Source organism: Lepisma saccharinum, chromosome 1 (assembly GCF_977018435.1).
Source record: "Lepisma saccharinum chromosome 1, izLepSacc3.1, whole genome shotgun sequence".
Classification (NCBI taxonomy): domain Eukaryota; kingdom Metazoa; phylum Arthropoda; class Insecta; order Zygentoma; family Lepismatidae; genus Lepisma; species Lepisma saccharinum.
The window spans coordinates 111,793,567-111,818,993 of NC_139229.1; the positions used below are offsets into that span (position 1 = coordinate 111,793,567).

The window sequence follows — 25,427 nt, forward strand, 5'->3', positions numbered from 1 at the left end:
TGAATGTTTGGTTGGGGCTACACTTATATTAATAATTGTACAAATCGAACCTCTACCTGTGAATTTTTTATAAAATTACAACTTCTCTTTCTTTGACATTTGTGTACTCAAAAGAAGAAAAGATAAATATTTAGTTATTGCCTCCCCTGTTCCTCTTAACAGAAAGCTTATTTCTGGTCTGCGAATGTTACGTTTACTTCACAACATCTTTAGCTCTTGCTCTTTCACGTTCAAAAGTGATAATAATGACTTCCCTAAATTTGGTCTGAATCATACTACTCTACACTAGCTTCAAGGAGCTCTTTGTAAGTTTCAGTTTTGAGGAAGATAGTTCTTTTGTCGTGACTGTTACTGGAAGACTGGAGAAGAAGAGACAAAGTGCTTTTTATTCAAGAAAAGAATAAATGGGTAAAAATGTTCAAGTAAGTTACCGTGAATTTTTGCGTAAATGTTTCATATGAGAAATACGAAAAAAACATTTTTACTATTTTTCGAGTCCCCTTAACCTTAGGGACCACTCGCCTGTATCTTACGTCTCTGATTTGACGTATTCATTGAAATTATAACGTTAAACTAGAATTTAAAGTCAGATAAAAACCAGGACGTTTTAATTTTGGCCACAAAAAATAGCCTTTCCATTTATTTTTCTCACTTCTATTTATTACATTGTTAGTATCAACCTCTTGGGATGCGAGGTCGCCCACTTCACCCACCTCTTGCTACGCCACTGCTTACTACAACAACGCTCCTCTGCAAACTACTGATTAAAATCTATATACGTATACTGCAACAAGAATGTCCAGGAAGGGGGTGAGGGTAAAAATTTGGGCTTCTAATCTATCCTTGATTTGGGGCCCTGTCGACACTGTTATTATTATTGTAATTATTATTATTATTATTATTATTATTATTACTATTATTATTATTATTATTATTATTATTATTAACACGTAACTTACTGAGAAACAGTTGTTTCGTGGCGTATGTTATTTGCTCAGGGTAAGCACCCTTCGAATTTGAAAAATATAAGTAATTGATGCCATTACTGTGCGAATTAATGGGTGGGGGAAGGGGTGTGCAGGGGATTACCCACCACAAACATTTTTATTCCCGGCAGAAGAATGTTTGAAAATTCCTTGCAGGGATGTCTTTAATTGAATTGAAAGTATGTATTATACCAGTGATTCCCAACCTAAGGCCCATGTGCCAGATCCGACCCACCACATATGATGCATTTCTTTACCATAAACATGTCGAAAAAAGTTTTATTTTATTTCTCCTTAATATAAATATGAAATTAACTTTTCTCAACAGAGAAACAACAGAATGCAACACATACTCATTATATACGTAAATCACATTCACAGTCATCAAGTCACTTGGAAGAAAATAATTAATTGTTCCTTACAGGAAGGTAGCTGGGCACCCCAGCGCTCTTGGTAAAAAGGTAATTTGCCGCCCTCATAAGGAGAAAGCTTTAAAAGTATTGTTTCCTACGTCCCTGCTTCCTTACGTTGCTGTTTGCTGCTATAAAATCATTGCGAGACTAATATATACCACTCTGGGTTGCGTTCAGAAACATTTTATTTGTTACATTTTGTACATTACCGTCGTTCAGAAAGAAAACGGGAATGATGTAATTTCACCATCTTTTTTACGTTTTCTAACCTACATTTTACATTTTTCAGAATCTGTGTAATTATGTGAGATCTGTATTCAATATTTTCACTCATAAACCTAGTGTATAAGTTTCTGAACACAACCCTCATATTGAAGCTCACACGAAACATATTGCATTGTTGAGCCATGCAAGGAAAACAAAGAAAGAATGAAAATGAAACAATCAACAAACGGTCAACCTCATGGTTGATTGTTTCTTTCAGGCAGTTACTATTTCGGGGCGGATAATTGTGAGAAAGATGGCTTCTGAGTGGAAAAAGCGGAAAGTGGATTCCGAGTACAGAAACTTTCAGGAGAAATGGACAAGTTCGTCGTTTTTTGTGCAGCAGCATGAAAAAGCGTAGTGTCTTATCTGTAAAGAATCTGTGGCGGTGTTTAAATAACACAACATCAAGACACACTACGGAACGAAGCATAAAAACAAGTACGATGATTACGTCGGATCATTCCGCGAAGAAAAAATTTCAAAGTTACGCAACGAAATTGGAGAACTGAAGAAACTCTTCAACAAAAGAAGGAAAGAGAATTAAGCATCAGTGAGGGCAAGGTTTCGGGTGGCTCACATTTTGATTAGAGAGACCAAGCCATTTTCTGACGGTGAGACAGTAAAAAAGTGTATGCTAGCTATTGTGGAAGAAATGTGCCCGGAAAAGAAAAGTGTGGTTGAAACTGTCAGTCTTTCATGCATGACTGTTACGAGACGAGTTGAAGATTTCTGTCACAACTGCAGAGCGCAGCTAAGACTATTGAGGTGTTTTCGATTGCCGCTGACGAGTCTACAGATATGGTCGTTCGGAAATGAATTGGACTGGCAACACTGCATTGTTGCAAATCACATCTGTCAAGCGAATTTTGTTTTGCTTAATGGTCGGACATAATTCTACATTACACCACAAGATGGGTCGGGTAGCGCCACTACCAGAGAATTGCTGACTCATAACATGAACGGGTGTGAGTGAATACGTGCACAAGCTACGAAATGGATGATGATTCTCGTGGTCAGAGGTGTACTATGTGGTTCCTGTTTAAAGAGGGTGTTTCGGCATCCGAAATTTATCGCCGACTTGTGGCCGTTTGTGGTGGGTCAGCGCTTTCACAGAGTACAGTGTTTCAGTGGGTTCAAAATTTGAAACGGGGAAACGAAAGTCTGGACAAAGGTGTCAGCGGTGGTCACCCAAGGCCAATGCGTACCCCAACAGCAATCCAAAGTGTTTCCAACTTGATTATGGGAGATCGAAGTGTAGCAATTGAACATCTGCAACGTGAAACTGGTTTTGGGCGAGCAACTCTGCATGCAATCGTTCATGAGGAACTGCAAATGAGGGTGCCTCGCGATCTGATGGATCAGCAGAAACAACAGTGAGTGGACATTTGCAGAGAATTGTTGCGCCGTTACAACCAAGACAGAGAACATTGTTTCGAAAGACTTGTGACTGGCGACGAATCTTGGTTCCTCTTCGAAACTCCAAAGAAAAAAAGGCAATCCATGGAATGGAAACACACTGTAAGTCCACGCTGCAAAAACCTCGACCGACTCTTACTCCCAAGAAGCAAATGGGTTCAGTTTTCTGGGATGAAGATGGAATATGAAAGCTGCGATGCAGAATTCAACAGAGGTGGCAAGGAAAATGGACTCTCGGGGTGATTCTTCAGCATGACAATGCGAAGCCGTATATGAGCCACCAAACACAGGAGGCATTGGCAACAATGGGATTTACGGTGCTCCCACATCCTGCGTATTCACCAGATTTAGCTTCCTCTGATGATGCACTGTTCGACAAAATGAAGGACGCATTGCGTGGTCGAGACTTTCAATATAATGAAGAACTCCAGACCGCTGTCCATGAGTGGTGCAACTCTACTCCAAGAGAGTGGTTCTCTGCAGCCATCAGGAAACTTCCTGATAAATGGGAGTGGTGAATTCAGTCAAGGGGAGATTACTGGTAATGTACATCTTTGTATTGCAGGTAAAATATAACAAATGTGGATTATATATCGCGTGTCCAATTCATTTCTGAACGATCTTAATATCAGTGACACTGCCCAACTATTAGTGTTTATTCGGGGTACAAACAGTGCATTTCAAATTACTGAAGAACTTGGTGCAATGCAAAGCATGCATGGCACCACCACTGCTCAAGATTTGTTGCGAGACGTTTCTGCAGTAATTAACAAACTTGGACTTCCTTGGAATAAATTGAGGTTGTCATCGAAACTGTGAACTTGATCAAATCACACGCATTAAATCACAGGACTTTCAAGGAGTTTCTGAGTGACATTGAATCAGAACACAAAGATGTTGTGTATCACAGTGAAGTCCGTTGGTTAAGTTGAGGAAAGGTGTTGAAACGCTTTTTCAACCTGAGGCATGAAATTGATATTTTCATGACAGAAAAATCAAAAGAAGTGCCGGAGCTCAGCGATTCATCGTGGTTGTGGGATTTGGCGATTTTGTGCGACATCACGTGCCACTTGAATGAACTTAACATAAAGATGCAAGGTAAAAATTGATCTCGGGCGTATATGCAGACATCAAGGATTTTGAAACAAAGCTACAATTATTCGTACAACAAAGTGAAAATAATCAATTTCTGTACTTTCCGACGTGCACAATATTACTTCAGGAACAACCTGATGTTGTCTTTTCGAAGACAAGAATAATCAGACTTTTGAAGTTGTTGCAAGAAAACTTTAACGAACAATTTTCTGATTTTCGTGACCTGGGTGATGAAGTACGTCTTTTTCAAAATCCGTTTTCGGCAGATCCATCAACTGCACCAGCCACACTGCAACTAGAACTCATTGAACTGCAATGTCAGGCATCTATCTCTACATGACAAGTTTTGCAAACAACAATTAAGAGTTTTATGCTCAACTCTCACCTGAAGATTTTCCAAATCTCAGGAAGTAAGCGCTGAAATGGTTTCAGTGTTTGCTAGCTAGCACGTACGTATGTGAACAAACATTTTCTGTGTTAAAACAAGCGAAACCATTACTCCGAAATCGTATTACAGATGAACATCTTGATTCTGTGTTGCTGATTGGTGTGTCAAGTTTTGAACCAGACATTAAAAAGTTAGTTTCTGCAAAGCAACCACAAACATCGCACTAATAAATTGTAAGTACCAAAAAACTATTTTAATTCTTTGATTTTGGCTTCTTGCTATTTTTACAAATATTAACTGTCTGTATGTGTGAAGGATTTTCTTACGTTTGCGATATTAGAATTTAAAAGCTGCAATTAAACTACGCCGTACGATTTGTATGCTATTTATGTCAGAAAGATGTTCTGGCCCGCGAAGATCGTGCTAAATCTTAATGTGGCCCATGGGCAAAAAAAGGTTGGGCATCACTGTATTATACCATTCCTTAACTATGGACTGACAAAAAAATTAAAGAAAAAATCCAGGAGAACAGCAATTGCATAATACTTCGTGTCTTTTTAAATAGCTCATTTTTTATTTGTTTATATTATCGGGAGCAGAACTTTTACAAAAAAGGCCCTTTGTAGTTTATTTGACAATGGATAGAACAAGACGTTACTCTGTCCATTGTCAAATTAACTACGAAAGCCTCTCACCATGGCTAGATGAACTGATTTCGTTAGCTTTATTCATTGCATTGGATGTACATAGATCACATTTTTCGCCAAATGTCGCATTGGGTTGAAAGCACAATAGATATTATATCAAGTTTTCTTGGTGTTACTAGTTCACAGCTCTTTTTGTGCATGGTGTGGGTTTTCTTAGAATGTAAATAGGTTATACTGTTTTTAAAAATCTAAATGTCATGATTAGATTTAATGTCCTAGTACTTAGAATTGGAAGAAAGTAGTAGAGTTTACTAGCTGGTAACATTCCTAAAAACAACATACCCCCCTTTCCAAAAAAATTACAAATTTTTCCCCCCACCAAAAAGGCTTAATTCGCACACTGGATGTCACATTCTTTTGGCAAATTTCGAGTGATATAATCACCATCATAGGAAGTTAAATTTAACCAAAAGAGGATTCAGATAGATTTATTTTACTCGTTGATTCTACCTCTTCATGGGAAATTTGGGGGTCGACAGCGTCACATTCATTTTATTTTTGAGTTGAGAGCCATCTTAACTTAACCTGTGATTCCAATTTCGGAGTTTAGATCAGAGGACCTGTTACATTTGAAGCCGATGAGGTTACTGAACAAGACCTATTTGCTTTAGACATACTTTCCGAATAGAAAAATGAATTTAATTTAAGGACTTTCTTAAGAATTTCTGAAAGATGTTTTTTTTTTTTTTTTTTGTATTTTTCACTTGTCATTATAAGCACCACTTGCGCTACGCATTTCGTCACCCAATATTACACACACACATACACACACAATACCGCTCATTCATCAAAAGAAAAGACACCGACACTACACTACCCACACTGCCTGCGAACTGAGAAACAGGGATATTGATTTCAACCCTCAATATTCTTCCACTTGACTTTCAGTTGTTGAAAATAAAAATTGAAAATGTTTATTAGTTCCTTCGAGGAACAATTGTTTGTATTCGAGCACTGTTACGTAACCGCCATATAGAATTTCACTCCAGTTAAAATACAGTACCGAAAACAGAATTATGTTCTAGGAAGTAATTTTAACTCTAAAAACTCCATCGACCTTGTTTCATGAAATAAGCAAGTAAGAGAACATGACACCTTGTTTTATTTTGCTATTATCACAATATTAAGCAATTGTAATGGTCTTTATCACTTCTACCCCTTCAGCGTCTCATTTTTGTGCAGCCCCTGGACTTGCAGCCCCTATGATATAGCCTAGGATAGTCTAGTGGCAAATTCCCCTTGAATAAGCATATACACGTCATATATTAACCTTCATATGGAAGTTTGTTTCACGAGTTGTACAACTACTTTTGCAATTCACTAAAATTTTGTACTTTTACCAAATTTTGCACAAAATATTCTCTGACAAGTCAAAATATTCAATTCTCTTGCTTTTCGATTAAGGGTTTTTGTGATATTTATTTATTTATTTATTCAAAGTTTCTGATAAAGCATTTATAATAGCTATTTTACACTGAAACTGTAATAGATAAACAAAAATAAGTCAAGATGGTTTTAGGTAAAAAAAATATATATAAACAAACAATATAAACAATCAAAAGATGTACAGGTGGATTGTAAGTGACTATCGGAAAGTACGGCAATATTTGCATGCAGTTTACTATAGAACTGGGGCTCCCTGTGGAACAGATAACGCTGTATAAGATAAAGCTTAGTGCAGTGGCGAAGCGCAGTTCTCTGGGGCCCCCCCTGCAAGCAAGATATCCCCCCCCCCAGTGGCATGCATATATATATATATATATATATGGTGCCAGAGTAAGTTGGACGTATAATACTGTAGTTCGCTAGTGGCCCCTCCCTCCCCCCTTTGTAAAAGAAATTAACTTTTACCGCAAATACTCTGCCTTCCCATTTTGTTATTCACTTATATATCACTATAGTACCTTGTTCAAACTGAATCAGGATGGTCTGAATCTCTGATAAATATCTGGAAGAAGAATCTGAGATTATTTCCTCACTTAAACGCAGAGGCACAGCTAGGAATCTTTTTTGGAAGAGGGGGAAGCTTCCCGATGCCTAATATTTTATTTTAGGGGAATTGTTAAAGGATAGTAAATACTTCTCTTTTGGACTTTCAGGTTAATGCCCCTTCAGCCTCTAACCATCTCCTGACTGAGCCAGGCCAAGATTCGACAAAAGAGCCGCCCACATTTCCCTTCTAATACTAATAGTGAAAGAAAAAGTAATATACTCAAGCAAACATATCACTTCAGTTATGGGGGTTGAACCGGACTTCTAGATTGTCGGTGGTGACTTAACATCACAAGGTCAAGCCCAAACCAAAGGGTGCCACAGACATGGTGTTTGATTTTATTGTTACTGGACCTCATTATCATTATCCATAATTTTTACGCTGCCATTTCTTTTCGATAGACCATTGATCATTTCTGAAAATACTTTTTTCATGAAACAGGAACCGTTGTGTTAATAGTGTGATCATCAGTACTCGAATTTGCATAAGCATCCTCCTCCACGTACTGTGTTGTCTTCAAGTTGATCCATGCAAGGATCCAAACTCGAACAAGGAATTTTGCAATTAGGAATGTATACTTCGAACACTGCAGGTCACAAAATCGTAACACATTGAAAAAGAATTGGTTCCACACAAATGTATAAAAAAAATCAATATATAAGAAAAATTAACTTCACAAAATTACACAAAGAAATGGTCACATTTAACTCATACGCTATATACCCTGTGTGTCAGAGGAGTTGATAATGGCCATTAGGGTAAAAGAATAATTGCCCCTGTACTCCACCTCCTACTGAGTTTTTTGGCCCTTTTGAAGTAAAACGTAACCGGCAGGCACGTATCCAGAAATTCTTTTCGGGAGGGGCTAAACATCTTTTTTTTTACAGGGGTATAGATATGGCGATGGTGGCGATTCAGTTTTGGAACTGAAGGGGGGGAGGGGGCAAGAAGAATTTACTATCTCTTGGTAGACAAAGGTTAGCATTAAAAAGCCATAGTGTGGGGCCAAAAATTTAGAGCAACTGTCTCCTAAATCTGCCACTGTTTAAGCTGCTGTTTTTTTTTCTTTCAGAACGTGATATTGGGACATTTTTTATCACTCGACTCCTCTGTTGCAATGTACGAACGTTGTGTTTGTGCCGAAACGATCTCAGTATGTGTATGTGTCCGTTTCACAAAGCTGTTATGCAATGGACAATCCATTCGAATGTTTTGATTTGATTTATTTTATTTTACTTCGCGTTTTGTGCCGCTTGGCTAATTTGCGAAGATGGGGATGAGTGATGAAATGATGAAATTGATGAATGGGGTTCAAATCCGGCCTCGGTTCCCACCCAGCGTCGAATAACATGGGTACCTGCGGGAAACACTGGGGGGGTAAAGGCGGTCAGGGGCGTGATGCTGATCATATCAACCCCACTCACGACCGGATCAAGAAAGTGTGGGGTGTTACCCCCACACCCCCTATACGCCTTCATGGCATGGTGCTAAGCACAGGGGAACACTACCTTTTTAACCTTTTACTTTCACAAACAACCATGCCCGAGCGGGATTCGAACCCGGGACCCTTGGCATCACAGTGCGATGTGCTAACCACTCAGCCACAGGGTCCGGCCCATTCGAATGTGGTCTCCCAGGTTTGGATATGATCCTTTATAGTGTTGTCGCCTGCCTTCGAAACGTAATCTTAACAAAAATCCTAATTTTCCATCCTTGTGAGTTGGATCTCCAAGATTTAGGAAGAATTCAGACCGAAGGCACACACACAATCAACAGAACCTTTTCACACCGTAGCGGCACGACAGGCTGCACAAGCCTGTGTTCGATTTGTGAAATCCTCAAGCGACACGTATAGCTTGTAGCTTCGGTGTGAAACTTGGTGGGTCAATCCCATTGTCACCTTGAAACGGCAGCTCGTGTTGTGTTAACCACAGAAGTAAAATATCTTGTCAACCGGTGGGAATGTCCCTTAGTTTTATTGTATATCCTTTTTCTGTGCTTGTTAATTAAACAGGCAACATCTTACGGTTGGGCATACACAAGAAATGTGCCATGCAGAAATTTTAGCAGAAAATGCAGGCTCCACCAGGCATACTGTGCCATTGCTCTACAGCGACAGCAAAAGATTAAGCGAAGCCAAGGGTGACTCGGTAGCTCACTTGGTAGAACAAAGAATGGCACGGTATATGCCAGAGACCCTGGTTTTCGAGTCATGGTCTAGCTTGCTTTTTCCGTTAAAATTTCCACATATGCAACATCTTCTTGCTTTCTCTTCTCGACATTCATAAAATTTTCAGCCTTCATGGCTGCCCCTTTGTGGTAGTTAGTGTTTTTGCAAAACAGACTGCGTACAGGAAACTTGGTCCGGTTACTAATAAATCGTCACTCAAAACTTAGATTTTCAGTTGATCTGTGCAGCTTATTTCCTTTTTTTTTAAAAAAAAAAAAAAAAAAAAAAATATGCTCCAATGTCCATTACTGCTGAAATATTTACTTTAGAGACCTTCGGCTCATGACCCGAAACTAGCACTACACTGTCGGCAATGTCTTCAGCTTTGGACCTGAACTTGTAATAGTGGTAGACTTCAGCACTTTCCAGCAAAACGTGTCACTAGTTCTCCTCCTGTAATCTCTACATCTTATAAAACTGTCAATGGACACTGACTGATCACTAATCGACTGCCACACTTACTCCTGAAGTCTTATTGAATGATTCTGTTGTACAGACCAACCGTGAAATTGAATCCGCGTATTTATATCCATATTATATTCTGGAATGTTCCACACATAAAATGTTTTGTAGTTCGACTCCACCTCCTATTCACTTTTCAGAGAATTACTAATCCAACGAATCACCCGACTCATGGCGCTGCCTTCAACAGTGCTTTGTTGTGCAACTTACAAATGCTGACAAATCTTTATATAATGCTCAAGTTCGTCACGACAACACCGAAAGAGCAAGAAAATTTTACATACAATATTATCAATAACAGGGTTATCCCTCAGGGTAATAGAACATTCTCCACTTTTCCTCGATAATTATATCTATCTCTCTTTAAATTATAATCACAATATTTTATTACACACACACAAGCCAAAAATCTCATTTTATCTAGTGTAAATTGAAAAATTTCGGTCGGAGGGGGCTCGAGCCCCCTGAGCCCCCCCTCTGGATACGTGCCTGGTAACAGGTGTAGACAATGTGGAAAATTCATTTCAGCTCTTATTTCAATATGAAAAGGTTTAGGGGCCATTTTGAAGTTACGTTTTAAATATCATGGTAAAAGGTCATCGACTGATTGAGCAACTTAATATTTCTACTGGATTCATAACTGCAGGCAATTGACACACTACCCTACTTTTACGACAAACTGCGTAGCTATAAAGATATGAGATGAGGGATATTTTCCTATTGATGGCCATCTGCGGAGTAAGTAAGTTAATTCTGCATTTTGGAGGGGACCCATGTGACAAGTTACCTCGGCCTCCATGGCTGAGACAATACCCCACTGCTTATTATCGCAGACAACATCATATGATGTTACTTGGAACCAGATTTCTGTTTCGTAAATAGATTTTTCTTATAAGCGACACTATCTGTGGAATTTCTGTGAGGAGTGATTATATAAAATTTCAAGAGTACATTGCGGGATCCTTACACCTCACCCCCCCCCCCCCCACACACACACACATTGCAGAGGTTGTGGGGGTGGCCGCTACACCACTGGCTTAGTGGTAGGATTGTAGAACAATTGAGTGTTCAATCGAGAGGGCACTCTGTAGTTTAATTCTGTGAGTAGAAATTCAGATCTTAATTTTCCATTGCTGATTTGTGGAAAATTTCATATCGGCCAGGTCGCGTCGGGTCTGCAGTAACTGAATGTTCAAAGTTGTCAGGATGCCGTAAAGAAAGAATGCCATGGCGAGCAATAGCAGTAATGAAGCTGAGGACGAAATCCATGCTACAAAGATTAGTATTGGAAGCCATGGCCCAGATTGGAGAGCAGTATTCAAGAATTGGAGAAATGAAATGATTTAAAAAATAGGCTAAGAGAAGATGGAGTATAAATTTCAGTGAATGTGTGCAGGAGGACAAAGAGGCGCATAGAGAGCTTTTAGTTGTGACTGTGATGTGTTCTTTGAAGTTCAGTTTTTCGTCTACGATATCACATAAATCTATTTGAGTCGCAACTGTAGTAATACAGGAAAACCTCGTTAATACGAAGTTCAAGGGACCAAAAAATGTCAACTTCGTATTAAACGACTTCGAGTTATCCAAACTTTTCAAGATGGCGTCTGTTTTCAGGTGTAAATAAAGTAGAGTATAAATTGCCCCCACAAAGGATGTTTTATACTTGTTGGTAGCTCAGAAAATAAGCTTTATATGTACTATGTAATAATATTGTACGTTTTAAAGAAAGTGTAAAAAATGTTACACAAAATGAGAACACTGAGCTTAACGCGGACACAAAGATTCCAAGGAGACGGTTAACACCATTTATCCTGCCTAGTTATACAACCGGTTATGCACGGGATGCATATTGTGGCAAAAAGTCTTATAAAAAACGGTATTTTCTTTTAATTGTGCAAAGTCCTTGCTCTTCCACGAAATTCTTACAATTTTAGTTCATAAGAAACCCGTTTGCACGGAAACCTACGGAAAGGAAAACAATCTCGTTTATTGCAAGAAGTGAAACTCGGAAGAATCTTGACAGTAGTCACACTGGCGCGAGCAAGAGACGGGAGATAATCGGACAGAATGAATATTGGATTTTATGTGCGTTCACTAGAACATTGTCTGTTACAGGATTAACTGGTAAGAGAAGATTCTCTTGGGAGAGAACACAACCTTTCCCTGGCACAAAACAAAACAAAAAAAATCGGGGCTGTAAATTTCGTTCTGGTTCAGCTGTCTAAAACACATCGTAAAAAAAATCACGTATTCTTTGCTTCAGTTAACTTCATATTCGCCCCCCCCCCCTCCCCCTTTGCAGGGATCAGTTCAAACTCTTCCTCAACTTGCATTGTAATCCACTCTGAAAAAGTAAACACACAACTTGCGATCTGTTTGCGGTTTGGATCCCACTTTAAACTGTATATTTAGTCCCGCTTAGCTCATCAGCATAAAATGAACTAAAAACAAGCTTTACGAACTTGCGTATTTTCAGATTAATCGACAATTTATTGTAGGTTTCAGGAGTATTCTGGAGGTCAAACACTCGCTCCGCCAAAACTTTTCCTCTCGTATTCCTACATTGAGCATTGCGTTTTTTTTTTTTTTTAACAGCAGCATGCTAATGGTTCTGAAGAAAAGCAGGGATTATATGGCTTTGCGAGATTCAAAACAATGAAGCTTATTCCTTCGCACTGGATGAGTCATTGCAGTTATCGGCAAGCGAGAGTTTTCCAGACGCTAGACTAAACACTGGCGCCAGCTGCAGTGTAAACACAATGAGACCGGCTGGAAGTTAGAGCAGCAGGTGGCAGAAGGGAAATTTTAAAGATAATGTTGTCGAAGACCGAAACCATGCACACCAGTGGCGGATAATGACCTGTTGTAGGAGAAGGAAGGGGGTCACTTTTCTTTTACTTATCATGCAGTTTTTGTTCGTCTTAAAGAAGGTATTCAGAACTGTTTTTTTTTTTTTAGACGCCAAAGGAAAGGAGCCCGTGTTCGCACACGAGCAAGAAAATCGTGGCCGAAACAATTAGCAACGGACCCCCCCCTCCCCCGTTTGCTGATAGATAAAGGGGAGAAGTCACTCAGACAAGAAAACACTGTTTTGGCAAATTTTATGACCGGCACAGTTGGGAAACTGGGAAACGTATGAAGCGGGAAACTGGAGTTGCAACATACGTAAGATCGACGTCAACTTTTGCGGGAAACCTAGATGATAACGCATTAAGCGGGTTGACGATCTTTAGTTGGCCTATGCGGCTTTGATTATCTGTAACAGTTTCCCTTTTTTTTATGAAGTTCTACAGGGCACAAAGAACACGCTTTTAATGAAAGTGGTTACGGGAAGTTGTTGGCTACCAGGCCAAAAGTTGCTCGCTCACGGGAAATTGCTGTATCTCGAGCTCAGAGCTAGCTAGACAGATGGGCGACACTTCCAGGCGCCAGGCGTCTTGTATTTTGGAACATTCGTGCGATCTTATCTCGCATTTCTCATCTAGCACTGGTGAATATTTCCACGGTGGCGCATTCAGCGGGGAAAGAGCTTGACCTCCAATGCATTGACAAAGAATGTCAATGTCCAGCGGGCATTTCAGGCTGCTTCCCTCGAGTTGTCAGCAGCTCTTAGGACAAGGAAACATGTCAAGGTCAAGTTAAAATAACGTCCAAGCTCTCTCCACATTCGATCTTCTCTTGTTGACTTACGCAGGTGTCTACTTCGAATTAAGCGAAACCAGTTTTGGGGAAGGGTCTTGTAAACAACTTCGTATTAAAAATTATCCGTATTTCGATTTATCCGTACTTAAATACATTATAAATCCTATCTTATCGGCTGGGGAATGGGAAGAACTTCGGATTAAAGGGTACTTCGTATTAACCAATATCGTATTAACGAGGTTTTCCTGTATTATTGTTTTCGAGAACATAATGTGATTGTATTTTGTTCTTTTTAAAGAAACTGTTAGGGAGGAACATTTCTGTGGAGTTTTAGATTCCACTGATTACACCATGTAACTAGTCCTGAAAGAGCATTCTGGAGGATCGCAGCAACTTGCTTGGTTGAGATTTCTTTGAAAAGTTTACAGGTGCCAGCCAACATGAGTAGCCTATATTTACAGGAAGCGAGGAAAGTCTTTGAGGAAGATCGTCCATGTAGAGGACAATCCCTTGTGGCTCCCCAGACAAGACAGGAAGAAAATCACAAGAGACACCTGAAAGAGTGGCACGCTGAGTTCGCGAGTGTAGGTAATCCTGGATTAAGAGGAGAAATTTACCATGTATGTTAAATCTGGTTCGTAATTTGTGAATAAGAAATGAATTGTTTATTTTGTCAAAGGCTTTTGATGTCCAAGTATATTACATCTAGCTGGGAATTTTTGGAAATAGCCTTAGTGGCATGTGAAAGAACTGAAAAATTTGTCAAGCAAGAGCAACTTGGAACAAAATCCTGTTGGTCAGTACTGATATGCAGAGATGTATAACATAATATTGTGATAATAATTAACAGAAAAATTCTAAATCTTGATGTGCTCTATATCAACATAAATTTTGAACTTTCGCATTTTCTAAGATCCAGGATTCGCCTTGAACACTAAATGTTAAAATAAGATGATCGGTATAATTAATTTATTGAATCTTTGTAACAAAATAGTGAGGTTGTGATCATGTAAGTATAAGTTAATTTTTATTCTTGCCATATGTTGCCACCTTAGTGAGTATATTATGTTGGTGTTTTTGTTTTTAATATAATACTTACAGGATATAGAAATAACATTGTGGAAATCAAGTCCTGTCATTTTTTGTTTAGGTTCAATCCAATGCGGGCCTTATGACTTCAGATGCAACAACGGAAAATGCATAAGGCGGTATCTAATTTGCGATGGGCATAAGGATTGCAGTGATGGTAGTGATGAAGACGTTCAAACATGCCGTACGTATCTGATAATTATATTTATTATCCTGCATTATATTGTCATTCAATAAAATTAATAAATAACAAAATTAAACTCGTTTAGAAAATTTCCAATTGATACATTCATGCACAATGCATCTGATTTGTGCATTTTGGCATATTTTCAATAATGCAACATAATTTTGATGCTTAATAGCAATAAATGAATGGTTGAAAGGTGACGTAAAAGTTCAAAACACGTGTGCCTTAAATAATAACTTAGCATTGACTTTCTCTTCATGTTGAAGTAGCCTAATATGCTATTGTATTGTGCATGTTTGTTATTTTGTCAATTTTCTACATCTTTACGATAATCACAATAAAGGAGCTTTGCAATAACTAGATGGAATTAGAACTATGAAGATAAGTCCAGCATTCTCGGAGAAAAAGTCATGAGTTGAACTCTCAAGCGGTTTGTGTTATTTTATGTTGCTACCTCTCTGTTATGGTACAAGAAAATACAAATCTTATCCAGAATTCGAACCTTTAACCTTTTCCTTCATACTGATCCATGCTAACCATTCTATAATGGAGGTTAGTATAATGCTATCTAATTCCAAATTATGTCCAGTCATGTAGAATGTTTTATTCGTTATTTCATTAGTGAATAGTTTGTTAAATTTTAAATCATCTTGTCCAATATGGAATTATTGTTAAGAGATTCTCTTGGGGTATCAGTGAGGTTAGTGTCAGGCATGCTCCCTAGCTCTGGATGACTAACTTTCCTCCAAGGTCAGGGGCAACCATAGGCGCCGACTCCATGGGGCTTGGGGGGGGCTCGAGCCCCCCAATGTTAACGATGTGGGGGCAGAGCCCCCCAAATAATTTTGCTTAAGAGAATCTAATGTATTATTTTGCTTCTCTTGTAAAGTTTACTCTGAATTGTGCCACATGAACTTAACTTTAAATACACATTTGAAATGTTCTAGACCATCAACTTTGGGGGGCTGAGACCGCTAAACCATCAACTTTGGGGGTGCTTTGACCGGAGACAGCAAAACACATGATTAATTACTATATACTAAGTATATAATTGAGTATTGTTAACATTTTTACTAAAAAGAGTTTCAAAAGAAGATATGCATGAACTAGGAGAGTGGATGAGACATTCGGGCTACAAATGGCTCACACATGACATTCAGAAAGAGATCATTGATATATTAGGGAGATCTGTTTTGTGCTCCGTGGTAGCAGATATTAAAAGTAAGGAATATTTTGCTATTATGGTTGACGAAACTTGTGACATATCCATCTGTGAACAATTGACATATTGCATTCAAACCAGGGAGTCGTAACGTACCCAATTTGCGTTACACGGTACTTTCCATTTTGTAGGAGGAAGAGTATGGTTCAACTGCTGGTACCCATGTAACGTAACAAAATGCAATATGTTATAGATTGACGTTACAAGGAACGTAACAAAATGTATTATGGTAGATATTAACGTTATAAAGGAACAGAACGAAATGAGCACATTGGAACATAACGTAATATGCAATATGGTATATATTACCGTTACAAGGAACGTAGTAACGAAATGCAATATGGTATATACTAGTGTTACAAAAGCGTAACGAAATGCAACATGGTAGTAAATAACGGTACATAGGAACGTAATGAATGCAATCCTCCATAACGGAATGAAGTGAAAGGCAATATGGTTAATTAATGTTACATAGGAATGTAGCAAAATGTAAACCACTGTAGCGGAACGGAACAAAATGCATTTGGGTAAATACCATCTGCATAAGGAACGTAAATAAATTCAGTATGGTAGATGTTAACGTTACAAGGAAAGAACAATTCACAAATGTTAGCTAGTAACGTCATAGGTGCGTGACGAATATAATCTATTTAACATCAAGGAAGAAAAAGGAATAGCCAAAATCTCTTACCTTTCATTGGAACATTGCAAAAAATAACTCAGTATATCGTATGGGATTAATGTGAAATAGCCGTTAAAAATATGGTTGTTTGTAAAAAAAAAATGAATTTCAACCAGGGTTGTTAAAGGGTCAGGAATTTTAAATCAATTCAATTCCGGTTCAGCAGGGAATATTAGCAAGCATAAATGGATCTGGACTGTAAAGAGCCTTTTCATGTATTTCAATTCATTCCAGGGACCTTTCCTCCTGATCATTTGAAATACGGCACAGGGACCTTCTTTCCTGATCAATTTAAAGACGGTCTAAGTTCCATATTGAAATGAAAGAATAAGCAACTTGGACCGAATTTAAACTGTGCGATAAAAAAGGTTCCGGTCTTGTTGCGGAACCCAATAGAACCCATTAAAATTTATGGGTTCGTGGACGTGTAAGAACCCTGATTTGATATTAAATTACATTTTTGGCTCGAAATTGAATAAAGCTTCCAACTAGTGTAGAAATGAGTAGCAATAGGCGTGCGCACGGGGTGCAAGGGGGGGGGGCAAATTCCCCCCCTAATCATGGACATCTGTCGATATTTTAGACGCAGGGAAATATGCCATATGCATATGCATATTAACCCGATAATAGTGTTGCCCCCTCAAGAAACACCACTTGAATTCAAAATTATCACATTCCTGCATCCACATTATAATAATTAATGTAAATTACTATGACAAATCAAATTATACATGTGAAATATATACTTTTAGCTGACATTCGTTTTCTAAAGGGGAGAGGTGGCCATCCTCGCCCCCTTTCCAGATTTCCATGCCCCTATATTATTATACTTTAATCCAGAAATTTAGGGTAGAGGAATCATATCGCCGGTTATTAAACGATATTATGCTCTTGAAGAAAATGAAGTATTTTGAAGCCGATGACAGTTCACAAAGGAACAACGGCGGAAGAAGGTGCAGTGGCACAACCACAGGGGACAGGGGAGATTAGCCCTCAAACTTGTACAGAAATCAATTCTAGGAGGTAAGGAAGGCAAACATTGGACTATAGAAAGAAAGGTTGCAGAATCTAAGAGTAGCAAGACAAAAGGATACTCAAGATGGATTTAGTTTCCACGTCTTTCGTGCACTATTTCTTCCAGATGGCCAAGAGCACCAGCAAGGGGGCACAGAGGGGCAATTGCCCCCTCTCGATTTCTATCTTTATACCAATTTAAATAAAGTTATATAAACTTGGACAGTTGCTGCTGATTATGGTGTAAGTTTTGCCCGTGTAAGGTAATAAATAGATTTATTATTAATTTTTGAAGCTGCACCGTTCATTTATAAACACACTGTATATGAGTCATTGTGAATTCGAGTCAATTTAAACATGTTGCGTTGTTACGAGATTATCTATTAGGATAAAATTTGGACACAAATAACACTGGGGAACAGTGAAATTGCGGCACAGTGTTTCAGAGCTAATTTAGGGCAATTTCATGCTGCTGAATAATGATATAATAATATATTTCCTGAATTGGCTCTAATTTATGAAATAAATGCAACTAAACCAAAATGGCAGAAACATAAGACATACATATAAATTCCAACAACAATTTAATATTTCTTTTTGTGATTACAATCATTATTATAAAAATAAATTTATATAGGCCTACGATCATAATAATTAAGAAAATATGTACACAATGAAGTAATAAACTATGTGAAACGTTTTCTATACGATTTCCTGCTGTATTGATTTTTAGGTAAATCCCTTTGTAAGCTCCAATAGTAGTCGGCCATCATGTGTTGATCCCACCGTCCCTGGTACCTTTCTTCCATTCTCCTTATATCCTGATGGAACCTTTCTCCCTGTTCTTCACTAAAATCACCAAGGTTCTCAGGGAATCTGTCAATGTGGCTATGTAGAAAATGTATCTTCACACTCATATTAGCTCCCAATTTCTCAAAATTTTTCAACATAATTCCAACTATATCGCGGTAGTTTTCTGCTCTGTGATTCCCAAAAAGTTTTTGACGACTGACACAAAGCTCAGCCAGGCCTCATATTCGATGTAAGACATGTAAGTTGTAAAATTGGAATCATTTATAAGTGTATGAATTTGTGGTGGTCCGTCAAAGATTCCTGCCTTCAATTTTTCAATACTTAGTCCTGGAAAAATGTGGCATATATATTTGAAACAATCACCACTTGTTTTATCAACCCAAGTTTAATATGCAGTGGCGGAAGGATGATTTTGTCCCTATCTATCAGCAGTTCATGAATGGTATTAGCTTTTCCCAATAATATTTTCCCTTGGGGGCCAAACTTTTATCGTCCAATGCTTTTCTCTAGCACGACTATGCTATAAACATAGGAAACAGGGATATTTTGTGTACCCACTTTGCTGTCCTAGTAAAAAATTCACCATCTTCAAATTCACACACACGAGCCACTTATGTTCAGCATATTCAATTTTTTCTAAAACCATTTTTATGTTTTGGTATTCTTCCTTAAGCTTTGTTGAGTGTCCGATATATTGCCTAGCAATGCTTCATAAGTTGCCTAGCAACATTTTACATATAAATAAATAAGTTTCTTAATGGGAATTTCAGCCCATTATCAAATTTTGATATTACCGAGAAAAGCGTAGAGTAATTTTACCTTCTACATTTTCCATGGTGTGTTTATTTTTATAACTGGAGTCAATTCAACTGAACCAATCATACAATTGGCAATCACAGCTGTTTTGTGTGCTGAAACTGTTATTAAACTTTATGCCACAAAATAAAATCTTTTTTTTGTTCCCCAGTGTAATCTAAGTAGAAAAAATGCAACTTGTATATCAAAATTGCCATGTCCATCTGATCTCCGAAAGTAGTGTTTAGCACGTCACATTTCAAGTATATGATTGATTGATTTGGTGTTTTGAGTCCACTTTATGCACAGTAAGTCTAATCGGGACTGGACCTACAGTTTGAAGTGGAATCCGAACCACTTGTGCCTCCACCGGGTATCGAACCCGGAACCCCTTGATCAATAGGCGACGACGCAACCACTGCGCCATCGGGGAGGCCATTTCAAGTATAGTCCATGATTGTATCTAGTATATGAACGAGATGTGTCCCTCCTCTAAAACAATACGTGGCTTGTCCCCAACGAACAAAGTGTGTCAATTATAAATTAAGTTTCCGAAAGCAGGCATTATGCATGAACAGAACAAAAACTCCTGAGAAATTACAAAAATTATAAGCCAGTTCGTGGCCGGGAGTTATTGACGGTCTTCCCCCCCCCCCCAACTTATCCGCTTTAGGTTCCGGGTTCGAGTCCTGGTCTGTAAATATCTTTTTTAGGTGTCTCTTCATCAATTTCATCTATTTATCATCCATCTTCATAGTTTCGATTAATTATAAAAGTGACGTAAAAGCAAAGCAAAATAAGAACAAATAAAAATAATTGCAAAATGACTACAGAACCACATTTGAAAAATAAAATGCGAGCAGAAGATTCATTTTCAAACAGGTATTTGGGTAGAATTGTGTAGACAGACAGCATGCTCCCGAAAGTTGCCAATCCACGTGTAGCATGACCTTCGATACTGGGGTTGCACTTTTTCAGGAAAGTTTTCTCGACCCTCCTCAAGCATCTTATCAAGAATGCCTCGGTGTTCGCAGCATTGCCAACTTATTTTCCGTCGGAAAAAATCTTTTTCCTTCTATTTAATCTGCTGTTGGCTCTACAATACATCATATTAAACAAGATACAACAACTGAATTACGGCGAAGTAGGTTAGAAACCCTGCGTGCTCAAGAGCAGCTTCGATAAGGCACCTGAATTGTTTCGAGCTGAACCAGGAAATGGGCGATCTTTATTCCCGAAGGCCATTCTGTAAAACTAATGCCACAAGAAGTTTTCTGTGTGGATTTGAGAGCATGAAATTATAGGTTGTACAAGACGTCAAGTGGATTTTTTTCTGTTTCGTTATTTTATATAGCTTTGCTACCTATATAGTTTGAATAACTAATCAATCATTTGATGAGCAGACAAACACGAAGAAGCCGATCCCGTGGCAAATTACTTAGCGTAATACACTGCGAAGTCTAATGTCGGATTAGAAAATATGGATGGGTCATTTGTCTTTATACCACTTCCATAACCTATCACATCCTTTATCATCGCAATTAACCGAAAGTGGTAGACGCGAAATAAAAATAGAACCTTTGCATGAATGTCCAAAAGAGAGGCAAGGGCACGACCCACCTGGAAAAGGAAAGTCATTGCATTTTAGCTATAATAATATATGTTAATTATTGCATGAACATGATAACTTCAAATTACAGCAATGGTTCTTGAGGAGACAACACTGTTAATGGAGGAACATGCACCTTGTTTGCCCCCCCCTGAAAAAAAAACTACCTTGCTTGCCCCTCCCTGGAAAAAAATCCTGCAGACGTCCATGAACCTTTGGTATCGACTTCGGAGTATAAAGCTGCAACGTGCCACCACTCGTAACTCCAGGGTATGGAGATCCGAATTGGCAACACACCGCTCCTTGCTCCGGCTGGTCAGTTGGGAGCACCAGTTCTCACCCAGGGATCGGGATTAAGACGATCCACCCTTCCTCCAGGAAGGAAACCACCAAATTGCGACACGTGACAGTAAATAAAATTCCAAATACTTTATAATTAAAATGTCTAAAATCTTTAATCACGAATCGCGCGCGTACATACTGATTCGCACAAGTTAAAAGTTATAATTTATTGGGTCATGCACACTCGCAGGCAGTCATAAGCAATTTATTTAACACGAGAGTCCGCGCACCGCCTTCACAGTTAATAGCAAGACCTCAACTGTTACCTCAAGCGCGAGGCGCAGCATAACAGATTGTTCTAACTTACAATACAAACTCATAACATAAAATAACACAAGAAAAACTGATAATTTATATAACACATCAATGTTAATTAGCGATAGTAAGCTAAAGTTAAGGTTGGCAACAATTAAAAATGCCAACGTTGAAGTTTTTACATTGCCAAGAACACGAAGCGTGGTTCCCCCACTCCTAACATAAACAGCCAATAGGAATACGATATTTTATTGAAAACGAGGGGGAAATACTTTGCTATAATACTATAATATTAAACTATATAGAAATAACTAAACTGATTTTATCAAATAAATCATATTTGCTCTTGTACATAAAAAAATGATTAAATAAAGATTTAGTTTATAACGAAGACAAATTACTTCAATCTTGTACATTGTTGAACAAAAATCGATATTAAGAAGAAATGTATTTAACTTGTGCTTGAAAAACAATGAAAACATTGCATATATTATTTGGGATAATCATTAACCTATAAATTCTGAATAAATGTTGCAAAAATATGCGAATAATATTATCAAATATAAAAAAAAACGTAATACATACATGAATTATAAAAACAATTAACTATAAATAATTTAATCCAAGTTCTTAACTTTAAAATATACGAATAAGATAAATGCCAATATACAACTGAAATCTGCCTAACATGGCGGTCGTTAGAAAGCATTGTTTCTTTAATGTATAGTTCAGCAATAGACTGCGACAGCCTCTCATTTGCCAGGAAATATCAACACGAGAACAGGGATAGGAATTCCTCTTATTTTAGATTTTCTCAAACTAATTCCAAGTATGTGGTGAAAATGCCTTCTATTTAGTATGAAAATCGTGGTTTTTAGTTTGAATGGTTTTTCCTAGAGACGATATGAGGCATTGCGGATACGAAGGGCGAACTCAACAAACGTACATTGTGAGGGAAATGGGTTTCAAGTTGTCAGGCACAGTTCTAGCTCCACAAAAACTTGGTAACAGTAGATCGGAATGTTTCATGCCTGATTTGTGATTTTCAAAGTTTTTTATGGAGTTCGCACTGTGTCTGGCAACTTGAAATGCATTTCCCTCACAATGAACTTTTTTGAGTTCGCCCTTCGTATCCGCAACGCTTCATATTTTAAATTACTTTGAAGCATTTTGGACCATTTTTATTTCTATAAGCAACTGCATTAATTATACATCTGATAGAATCATCTTAAACATGAAACTCATTGTTTCTTCCAATGATTAACTGTTTTCTTTGCCTTTCATTACGCATGGTCACTCAGCCGCTATCTTTGTTGTGAGCCTATATTAAGTGTGATTGGAGCTTATCCTCTATGCTTTCTTCATACAGCATGGCTGTGGGCTACATGTTTGACATCTTAACGAAACTTCTTTCAAACATCACTCATGAAATGTATTTCACCTATCATCCTACGGGAATCAGAGGAACGTAACTACAATAATGCTGTTTTCAGTTTTGTTAGAAAAAATCCTCTGAAGAGTATTTGGAGTAAATCGACATTTTTCCACTTCTAATTCTTATCTGTAAGGCGGAGTCACGTTTAAGAGTCATATTCCTAAGAATACATTATTTCCTCTCCTATAAATTTGATAAATTGGAGTTAAGTCTCACACACGCTATCAGCTCCTATTTTCCAAAATTTGGCACGTTAGGTATTACACCAGATGTGTCATTTGGGTATGATACATTTTTATGATATGCCTGTGGAGATTCGAACAGTGTTCTCGGCTTGCGAGCCAGGTTATATCGGCGTTAGTGTCCAACGTTTGGAGCGCATTCATTGCTCTAAGCAGGATGCTCTCTACCTTATGATGGGAGCAATGTATGCGCTCGAAACACTGGACGCTAACGCCGATTTAAGCTGGCTCGCAAGCCGAGAACACTTCGTCAGGAAAGCTACACTTTTTTACTCATGAGGATTATTATCCGTGGCCTGCAAGTAAGGTTCTTGTATGTGTGACTTTTCTGTTTCTCAGACTACGTGTGACTACCTACAAATTATGTGAAACAATAACAAACAACTTCCAGACCGATTTCCAAGGCTCGTTTCACCCTAGCTACAAACTACCACTTCGATCACTGCATGCACGAGTAAGTAGTGGTATTCGCGTGTCTTCCCTTTAATGCAAAACCGCAATTTGCTCCACAGCATGCTAAGATTTTCGAAAGCAATACTTGTGTGTTCATTTAAATTTTGCCCTGTTCATTCATCTATACAGTATTTACTACTTCCAAATGTGTGTGCCTGTCTTGAGTTTGCATTCTCGTGGCTGCTGCCATATTGTGTAGATGAACGAAAAACACACTCAATATACCAAAATTGCTTGTATGTAGACATCAGACGATAAGAGATGAAACAATTGCAGCCTACAATTTCCCTCAATCAACTACAATTGCCATCTGAGTATGAGAAACCACTTGCATTCTAGCCGGGTTCGATTCCATGTGGAGGCACAGTGGTTCATTTCCCACTTTAAACTGTAGGTCCACTCCCAATTAGCCTATCTGTGCATACAAGTGAACTTAAAACAAGACAAACTTTCATTCTAACCTCAGTCACTTGTGGGAGCTGCTCAGAAGTAGTAGTGTTGCTCGCATGGTGGACTTCGGTTCTTACTTTTGCTTTTAACAGATAGATACATTTTGAATAATAGTGAAATCAAAGTAATCGATTATTTTATATGGAATTGTGTTATCTCCATTACAGAACAACTACCTAATCTCATTCAATTCCAGTGTTCTATCTGGTAGATAGATATATCAACCTTTGCAATGATGTAAACTTTCAGTGCAATGGCGACAAAGGTCCAATAACTATAATGTCAAACTTTAAAGGTTTCCTGACAAAATGAAAAGCGGACAGATGATTTACATTCTCAATGGACATGTTGAAAAAAAGACTAATATTCATTTTTTTTAAATTTCTTTTTTTAGCGTAGGTAAAAGGAAGTCACTTGAAAAAAGTGGGAATATAATCAAAACGTCCATCAGCTATTCATTGATTTCAAAAAAGCATATGATTCGGTCAAAAGAGATAAATTATATAATATATTAGTCGAGTTTGATATACCTCAGAAGCTTGTTTTTACTTACTTAGTCGATCCTCTTCTTGTTAATATGATAAAAGTATGCACCAGTGAAACAGAAAGTAAAATTCGTTTGGGTATTAATGTGTCTGACAAATTTACAATTCATGATGGGTTTAAACAAGGAGATGCATTATATCCATTGCTCTTTAATTTTGCCTTAGAATATGCTGTGAGGAAGGTAAAAGAAACTAACGAAGGACTAAAATGAAATGGTGTGACTCAGTTGTTAGCATATGCAGATGATGTAGACTTATTAGGGGATGATATAAATACAATTAAGAATAATGTTAAAATACTTTTCAAAACTGCTAAAGACATAGGTTTGGAAGTTAACAGTAATTTTGTAAGTAGTGCTCGTATTATATGGGTGTGAAACTTGGTCCCTTACATCGTAAGAGGAACATAAATTGAGAGTATTTGAAAATAAGGTTCTTAGGAAAATATTTGGACCTAAAAGGGATGAGGAGACAGGTAAGTGGAGAAGGTTACATAATTTAGAACTACATAATTTGTATTCATGTCCAGATGTTATTAGACTAATTAAATCAAGAAGACTTAGGTGGGCAGGCCATATGGCACGAGTGGGAGAGGAAAGAGGAGTTTATAGGATTCTTGTTGGGAAACCTGATGGTAAGAGACCTATAGGAAGGCCAAGACCAAGATGGAGGGACAACGTTGAGATGGACCTAAA

At 38.0% G+C, this 25,427-nt stretch overlaps 1 protein-coding gene across 1 annotated transcript in view; it reads left to right on the forward strand.

Moving 5' to 3' along the window:
- Positions 1 to 25,427, forward strand: part of LOC145999329 (uncharacterized) — a 120,311-nt gene that overhangs the window by 41,872 nt on the left and 53,012 nt on the right. The window contains exon 8 of the mRNA XM_083136273.1: positions 14,750 to 14,872. Coding sequence (XP_082992399.1) covers positions 14,750 to 14,872 — 123 coding nt within the window. The remainder of the gene's footprint in view (positions 1 to 14,749; positions 14,873 to 25,427) is intronic.